The 8,988-nt window shown below is 53.4% G+C and overlaps 2 protein-coding genes across 2 annotated transcripts; both read left to right on the top strand.

Annotated features, from left to right (window-relative positions):
• Positions 1-196: 196 nt before the first annotated feature.
• GUITHDRAFT_73644 (hypothetical protein) lies at positions 197-430 on the top strand (the record flags this gene model as incomplete). The annotated part of the gene is made up of 1 exon (XM_005829783.1): positions 197-430. A coding segment is annotated over one exon (234 nt), but the record flags the coding sequence as incomplete, so codon positions are not given.
• Positions 431-2,209: 1,779 nt separating this feature from the next.
• GUITHDRAFT_140993 (hypothetical protein) lies at positions 2,210-7,865 on the top strand (the record flags this gene model as incomplete). The annotated part of the gene is made up of 13 exons (XM_005829782.1): positions 2,210-2,350; positions 2,521-2,632; positions 2,673-2,719; positions 2,819-2,922; positions 2,977-3,442; positions 3,549-4,082; positions 4,128-4,937; positions 4,984-5,076; positions 5,308-5,379; positions 5,526-6,878; positions 6,970-7,416; positions 7,491-7,580; positions 7,812-7,865. The coding sequence occupies 13 exons, from the start codon at positions 2,210-2,212 to the stop codon at positions 7,863-7,865; spliced, it is 4,323 nt and encodes a 1,440-aa protein (XP_005829839.1).
• Positions 7,866-8,988: the final 1,123 nt, after the last annotated feature.

Below are 8,988 nucleotides of genomic sequence, written 5' to 3'. Positions count from 1 at the left end.
CTAATCTCATATTAATCTCAGCTCGTACCTCCCTTCCGATCCTTTTCCTTTTCATCGTCTTCGTCCTCCCCATCCCCGCGATGATTCTTACCCACGTACTATTCCAGGGTCATCTCTCCCTCCTTTCCATCTTGTCATTCTCCCCTCACTGTCTCCACTTCTCAAGTCTTCTAGGACGGACACAAGTGCGATTCAGATGCTGTTCCCAACATTACCCATGTGCATGTATGGAGTTGCGGAGTTTGCACTCGCATCCGTGTTATACCATGCAGACTTCCTCAGAACGAATTTGCAGAGGAATCATCCTCTTTGGAAGTCAACCTTGTTTCAGGACGAAGCTATGCTGAATACTTTGAAATCAAAGGTTGTTTGCTGCATGCCAAAGGAAGCAAGAGGCAGAATGGAAGCGACAGGCATTCCTCCACACGTTCATCAATATGTCCACAATGACAAGGTTGTGGCGTCCCTAGAAAAAATACAAAGAGAAGTTCTGGAGTTCAAGCAATCTAGCCGGGGCAACCAGGCATTGGCAGAAGGAGTTTCAAGTTCGGAGAGGCGACAAGTTGGTTTCATACCAAATGAGTGTGGACAATCAGCAAAGGATTTCTTTCGCCAAGGCTTGCTAGAGAATCGAGATGAGTTCAAAGCTATCATACGGGAGGTGATTATGGAGACGGGAGGGGAAGCAAGTGGATCACAGAGAGATGTTCAGCAAAGGGACCCCGAGGCTTCAGGTCAGAGTGTTGTTGAGTCTGGTCGCAGGAGAGAGGAGCGCACCGTAATACCGGCAGACACTGTTGGAGTGAATGAGAGCAGAGACACGGGTGGTTCCATTGATGAAGCAGTTGGGGCAAGCGCGTCGGCTCTGGAAGAAGTACTTTTGACAGAAGAGCTGGAAACCCCATTATCGGCATGGAATTTGTGGTTCTGTGGAAACGAGAAAAGACAAATTCCCCCTTTGAAAAATGTTTGTGCAGGGGAGTTGAAGCCTGGACAAAGCAATACAAAGCGACGTTCAGACGTGAAGTTTCTCGTGAAATGTTTTGAGCAGCATATCAACAACGTGCTAGCTGACAAGGATGCAGACGAGAGGGATACAGAACTAAGGAGGTTTGAAGAGTTGAAAAGAGGAACCGGAGTCAGGCGCATGTTCAGGGAATCGCAGGAGATTTTTGTCAAGTATGAGTCGTCTTTCTACAGTTGGATCAATGTAGACTCGGGCTACAGTTTCCGCAGAGGGCAATTGAAATGGAATACATTCGTGAAGAAGTTAAGGAAAAAATTCAAGAAGAACTCAGGCTCATCTGCATCAAGTCGTTGAGAATAGTCAGGATGATGTTTTCTTTGAACATGGAATAAAAGTACTTGAATACGCTGAACGATTGTCGATATTCAGCCATGATCATGGAAGTCAGTGCATTGTTTCCAGAATAACTTTTTGAATTGCTTCGATCAAACGTCCCATGCCATGATCAGATGACTACAAGGTTCAGAACAAGCATATGTCGTAGAGGTTTTCTTCCATCAAGCGAGGTTCAATGCTGTTTGTTACTCTCATATTGCATAATTAGAGAATACAAGCCTAGACAATCGATGGAGAAATGATTTCCCTATGTTATGCATTGTTTGGTTTGTCAGGAACAAACAGCAGACTGAGAACAATTGCGATCTATCTTCCTTCGATCGCCACCGGCATGAATTTTCGCCAAGTCCAATCTATAGTTTGAACTATAAACCTCACAGAAAAAAATGTGTAATACATTGAATCCTACCTAGATCCCATAGCTCTACTTAATGATAAGTTTTACGGTACCCCCACCCCCTCCCCTCCCCGACATGTGTGATTGCGGTGCTCATCACTGGCCAAGAGGTCTCCCCAATCAACCCTGACCCCTCCTCCCTTCATCCCGAAGACCCCTCCTTCACCGCACAACCACCCCACCCTATGTGTTTCCTTGATCGGAGCACTTGGGCCATTATTGGAGTGACCAGCCGCCCTACCTCACCTCCAATGTCAACCGCCGAAGTGGTCATGCTAGGCGAAGTAGGCGAAGCACATGTCGGGAAGGAGATTGGGAAGCTGCAGGATCGACAGATGTCTTCTCTTGTTGCCCTCCAGTCTTGCATTCGTCGAAAGATCTACAAAGAGCGGCTGCACTGCGCCAACTTAGTGGAGCGGCTTGAGATTGAGCACCAGTTCATAACAGGGATGCTGAAGCTGCTGAATCAAGCAATGGTCTTCGCTCTGCTCCTGATCGCTCTTGGATTTGCCAACAATGGGACAGCAACAAGAGGCATTTACAACTACCTCACAAGCTCCTTCAACCTTGAAGAGGTCGCTACAATCCAGGTAGTCTCACTCCGACCAACAATCTTGCTCCTCCTAACAATCTTCGCAGTCGCGAGCTGATTTCACGCAAGCCCTCCAATCGATATCTTCAGAATCTCGCAAGCATTTCATCCTTTCCTCCCATGTCTGGTTCCCTGGTGCTATATTCCCACGATGACTGCTGTCTGCAGTACTTCGACACGCAAGATCAGGGCAATGTACAGATATTGGGGTCTCTGCGATCTTTCACTGCTCCTGCTGTCCTCGGCAGTGTGCAGCTGAGCATCCAAGCGCCCGAGGCGAGTGAGAGAGCGTTATCGGGATATGCTCACTTTCTGCTCAGATCTCCTTTACGACGTGGATGAGGGTCAGCGCGGACTTCACCAGCGGGTACGTCTTTCGTAAGCGGCTTGTATCTGCAGGCCCAGGATCAGATCTGGTTGGTCTTCATGATGAGGGAGGACGGGTGGTACTAAGCTGAGCCTGCAGAGTTGCTGGGGGTGGTACTTCGATCGCTTTACGGGCCCCCAATTCCGATACGGGATGCATGATACGTTTCCGATCGACATCTGGAACATTAACAACAGACTTGAGTGAGAGGATCTCTTGCACGAAAATTGTGGTTCTGAGACCTGACTGCTTGTCAGGCAACTAGAAATTAAGCTCCCGAAACCTCGCCCGATGATCATTGATGAGTTTGCTCTGATGACTATGATAGTGACGCAGAAGGCGAGTGATAGTGCACGTATGTCACGTACTTTCCTCACCTTCCTTCAGGTCGTCCTGTTCTACAGGAACACAGTGCTTCTCGGCAATATTTCTCTCCCTCGGCCACTCACAGAATGCTACAACACGGAAGGAATCTTGGTTGGCCAGGCAAACATGGAGCTGGGTCAGCTTCGCTTCTATCCCAAGAGTTTGACGGTTTCAGACATTACTGAGATCTTCCAGTACGGTATGCGCTTGTCGGACATGTCGACAGGATCACAGGCATCGGATGTGAGCGAAAGCGAGAGCTTGGCAACGAAGCAGGAGATCCTTGGATCCATAGCGCAGGTAGAGTCCCTCATCGGCGAACGCCAGCAGCTGCAGGGCGAGGCGCTCCTGTCGCAGGTTCGTGTTGCGTCAGCCAGCCAGCTGCTTCCTCTGACCTGTTCCTCCTCCTCGCCAGACTGTTGACTCGTTTCCGATTCCTGCTGTTCAATCGTACGCATCTCAGACGTACCCTGTAGGGGTAACGGAAACCAACTGCTCGCACAACGGGACGCTGAAGTTGTCGTGGGACTCTCTCATCAAGCGATCCTACTACTCTCTCATATCAGACCCTGCGCGCCTTTCCAAGACCAGCGACACTGATGCTCGTTACCTCAACAACGTGCCCTCGTTCCATGGCACTGGGATGACTCTCAGCTTCTGGTACCGCCACGTCCCCTGCCTGGCCGACACGTGCGGCGTCTACGTCTTCCAGGCGGGACAGTTCCCTCCTCCTTCAGTGGCCTCGCAAGCGAACGCGAACTTCAACTCGTGGTGCTGGAGCCTGTGGATCGAGAACCAGGCCTTCTGGATTGACGGCGCTCCTAACTCGGGATACCTTCACTTCGCTGACTACGGCATCGACCCCAAGTTTGGTTTCTCGGGCGACAAGTATTGGAGGCACGTGGTATATCAGCTGGACGAAACCAACAACAAGGTTCGCTTCTTCCTCGACGGCAAGCTCGCCATGGAGAAGGACTGGGGAGGAAGCATCGCTCAGGTTCTCCTTCCTTCCCCTCTTCCCTCAGCTGACTCGCCCGCACAGGCTGACTGCCTTGGCCCCTACAAGGAGATTTCTATCGGTCACGCAGCCCCGGGCTACACCTACGGGGCTCCGATCGAGCTCTACGATGTTCGCATGTACGTTCACAGCATCAGCGGCATCCTCACCGCCCAGGACATTTGGAGGGAGTCGATCCAGTTCGCCCCTGTGCTGGGAAATCATCACTGCTTGAATATCTCCAGCCCTGACATGCAGGACGATGGCATCTGGTCAGACCCCTACGGACACGAGTGCTCGTGGTACTACCAGGCAAAGCAGAGCACTCCTGCCGTCTGCTCCTCCTCCGAGGCTCAGCAAAACTGCCCAAACTCGTGTGCGAGCAAGCAGCAGTGCTTCAAAGACTTTGTCGCTACCTCTTCCTTCTTCGTGTGGGACCGAACAAGGTTGATCCCTGCTCAGTCGCCGAACGGCACCATCTGTCTGGGCAGCAGCTACTCCAAGGCCAGCGTGGTGGCTGAATGCCGAAAGTGGGCGAGCGGCGCGAGCTACAAGCAGGAGCTGTTCCCCGAGTCGTGGAAGGCGAGCATGGAAACCACGGGGAAAGCCCCAAGGCGAGCAAGGCGAGTGAACGTGACGGTCTGTGACGAGCTCGAGGCCTCGATCGATGAGTACTGCGGGTTCGACATGAAGCCGGTGGAGGAGTTCACCAAGAAGATGCTGGCTGAGGGTGGAGACTTCACCATCTCCTTCTGGGTGAGGCCGGTGGGCACAAACTCGATGCTGGGAGACACCGGGAGGTTCTTCCCGCACATCAACTTCTTCTCCTCCTTCTCTCCCCCGCAAGAGAGCTTGGTGAGCAGGAGGCTGCCACGCGGTAGGCGCTGATGCTGAGCTGTAGCTGTTCGGTCTATGGGCCAACCCCAACGGAGAAGCAAGGATCACCTCGAAATGCTACGGCAAAGGCTCGCGTGACCCGTACTGGAACATCGAGGTGAGCAGCAGGAAGGGGAACGAGCTCGAGGGAAGAGGAGAGGCGAAAGGAAGAAGAGGGAGAGGAGGAGAGGAGGAAAAGGCTGCTGAGCTAGTCAGCAAGCGAGTGAGCTAACTCTCGATGTAGATGGAAAAGGCTTCCAACACTAAATGGACTTTTGTCTCCATCTCTCTGAACAATCATTCCCAAGCAAACCTTGGATATTATAGCCAAGTTGTGACTAACCTTCAGTCTAATTCGGAATACAACAACGAGTTTCCTTTGTGCTTGTTCAACTCTTCGGCATTCTTTATGGGTATCGAGGTATGATACTTGCTTGCTGCGTGTGATACGATGATGTCTGTGCCTTGAGCAAATTGCACAGCACGTCATTCCCTTTCTTTTGGATCTTTGTTGCTGTCCTCTCTTGTCCTGACCGGTTCTCGGCGCTTCTCCTGACGAGCCCTCAGATCAACTACCCGATGCTCATCTCGCCCATCATGCTCACTCCCCAGGCCCTTCCCATGGCGGTGGTGCAGCAGCAGTTCCTTCAGAACCAGAAGCAGATGGACATTCGCTCGGGCCCGACCGTTGACAACCGCGTGCGGGTCTCGACGACCATCCCGGTGGTCAAACAAGACTTCGCTCCTCGCTCGGCACTCATGGCAGCTCCCGTCATCTTCACGAGGAGGGGCAACGGGAGCCTTCAGTGCGGATTTGACTACAGCACGACATGGATCGAGAACGAGCACAAGCGAGCCATCCAGCAAAAGTGCGCCGCTCCCTTCCTGTGTAGCGCCGCAACCCTCAGCGAACCGACTTCCCTCATATCCTGCCCGATGGAGAGCTCGTCGTTGTCAGTGTTCTTCGGGCTCAAGCCCGTGGACTTCAGCGGGAGCATGGGCTACTCGGACTTCCTGTACAGCATCACGGAGAACGACTTCCTGTACCGCAGCAACTCCGACGGGCAGGGGGAGATCCTCATGACAAGCTCGTTCATCGACAGCCTCACAGAGAGCGTCCAGGTCATCCTCGTCTTCTTCACCCCCACCAACGGCATCACCACCGTCCTCTCCATCGCCGCTGACTTCGCCAGCACCGCCACCGTCTCGGTCTCGTACAAGATCCAGCACTTCGAGGCGCTGGAAGGAGGGCGACTGATCGGCTACATCACCGCACAGGCGCTTGTGCTCATCAACGTTGCGATACTCCTGACCAACGCCAAGCGAGTGTTGCTGTGGATGGCTCGGCGAGTTCAGAGACGAGGGGGAGGAGAGGAGGAGGAGAAGGAGGGTTCCTACAGCTCCTGGTTCACCACGTGGGTTGAGATCCTCTCGGCTGGCGCTGTCCTCGTCTACATCTGCTTGAGCTTCCGCAACAAGATCGACTCCGCCAACTACACCAAGTCGCTCCTGCAGCAATTCGGCAGCATCCCCTGGGCCAGCCCGGAGGTGTCGATAGAGAGCAAGAAGGTCTCCTTCTTCCGCTACGTCTCGGACCTTCTCTCCACCATCGAGTGGGAGGCAAGTCTCAACACTCTCTGCAACATCATCCTCGTCGTCAACCTCCTCCGAGTCATCCAGTGCACCTCCCTCCACCCTCGCCTCGCCCTCCTCACTGGGACGCTACAGCGAGCGCTTGACGACCTCTGGCACGCGGCGCTGCTTACGGGGGTGCTCATGATGTGCTTCGCGGGGATCGCAACGTGGAAGTTCGGCAACACCCGCGACGACTTCGGGACCTTCGAGGTGGCGCTGCAGACGGAGTTTGAGATGCTCTTCGGTCAGTTCCCTGCTGACTGGACATCCACGAGAGAGATGCAGGTGCCTGCCCTGCTCCTGCTCCCTCTCCTGCTCCTGCGTCTTTTGCTCTTCTCGAGCCTGCGCTCTGGCTATCACTAACATCACATGGCAGCTGTTCACGGTGCTCTACACGCTCATCGTCTTCCTGCTCATCCTTAACTTCCTCCTCGCCATCATTGTCGAAGCTTATATGGGTCTCAGAACTGCCGTCATGGAGCTGGAGACCGAGCAAGAGTTTCTTACTGACCTGCTCGACTGCTTCCACTCTCTCTTCTACCGCTGTGTGTACGGCTGGCCCTCCTCCAAGAAGCTGGGAAAGGTGCTGGGAGAGTGGCAGGCAAAGTTTGCCATCAGCTTTGAGGACTTGCAATCGACGGGTCTGTTCCGCAACAAGGAGGCGATAGGAAAGTTCATCAAGTTCTACTCCAAGTTCGACTTCCTCGAGGCCCCCGTGGTCGGCAAGTACGGCCTCGACCCTTCCGTTAGCTTCGAGTGGCGCGACCTGGGCGACAACGCCAAGCTCGCCTACAAGATCAACAAGAGCCTCCGCAGGGCCCTGGTGACAACCCCCTCCTCCCTCCTTGCCGCTGACGACCCCCTCCTCCCTCCTTGCCACTGACGCGTTTGCACCAGGGGAAGCCGATGCTGTGCCTGCGAGACGAGCTGCGCAATGCAACTGAGAGGAAGGAGGCGAAGAAGAAGAAGCAGGTCGAGCCAGGCGAGGTGACGCTAAGGAAGGGAAGGATGAACGGGTCCTCATCCATAGAGCACTCCGCCGTTAAGGGGAGAACCATCATCCGGCTATAACGAGAAGAGAAGAGAAGAAAAGAGACGAAAAGAGATGGGATGGGATGGGATGGGATGGAATGAGATGAGATGAGATTGGTTGAAGGCTTCAATTTTCAATGACAAGTCGCGTGATCTGTCATCATAGTCTGATGATGCATCGCTTAGAGCCGATTGAACACTTGGGGGCTTGGAGGGATGTACAAGTCAAGGCATGCCTGAGTGTACTCCAGCACTGATAGCTAGTGAGCGACCCAGCTTCGAGTAAATGTTTTGAATGATTTCAGAGCGAAGATAGTGGTAAGGAGGAGGAAATACAAAGAGAAGGAGAGCGGCAGGCTCCGCCACTCATTAACCGTGCGGCGGCCCGGGCCCGCCGGCCCAAGCCGCGTCAGAGCGGCCCGGCCCCGCGTGATCGGACCGGCGAGTCACTTGAGCCAACTTTTCTCCAGAGTCTCCGAGAGTCCGAGGTTTAACTCAAAGTTCGGGCCGGGCCCGGCGCCCGGCTTTTACCGTAGTGACTCAGTGAGAGTAGGCTGGCGCCGCTTGGGCCGGTGAGCCACGAACTGAAAGTTAAGTTAAAGATCAGTACTTTTGTTGCGGGGGAGGCGGAGGTGTCTTGAGCAACTTCCTAGCTCAGAACCCGTGCATGTCAGGCATGAAGCGCTCACGGCATGGCGGGCAGATCGAGGACAAGCAGCTGGAGGGCTCTCACACTCCAGAAGATAGATGCGAAGCTGATGCGAAGCTGGCGGGTGAGCTGGGATCGAGCAGGGGTGAGTCCAGATGAACGATATCGCCATGTCGTGTACTAATGACTTGCTGGCAGACGAGAGCTGCTCCACGAAGAGACCCAAGATTGACTTGGAGGCCTCACACAACATGCTCAAAGATCAAAGAGGCAAGGAAACTTTCGAAACCAACAACGAAGCAAGAAATGCGAACCTTGCGATCGAAAATGGCAGTGGAATGAAAGGTGGCAACAAAGAACTTGGAATCCCTTCGATCGGTGTTGAGGTCCTCGTAAGCTTGAATCGCCTGAAGAAAATCTCAGATCTGATCCTTTCGACTTCGAACCCTCAGGAATCTGGAATGATATGCTGCCTTGAACAACTACAGAGCATGATGAAAATTGCATCCAATGAAGAAATTCTCGCAGAATTGTTTCACTTTTCGAGTTTGGAACGTTTCAGCAGTGCGCAAGATGCATCAAACAGAACCATGATCATCCAATTGAGCTCTCTTGCAAGCAGCATGGAGAAGAATGATTTCCGGCCAGGAATTATGCTGCGGATCTTCGGGATCACGAAACGACTAGCTTTGCATTGCGCACAACTTAACGACG

Source organism: Guillardia theta (genome assembly GCF_000315625.1).
Source record: "Guillardia theta CCMP2712 unplaced genomic scaffold GUITHscaffold_50, whole genome shotgun sequence".
Classification (NCBI taxonomy): Eukaryota; class Cryptophyceae; order Pyrenomonadales; family Geminigeraceae; genus Guillardia; species Guillardia theta.
Note: the sequence above shows the minus strand (reverse complement) of the source record. Positions and strands in the feature narration are given on the sequence as shown.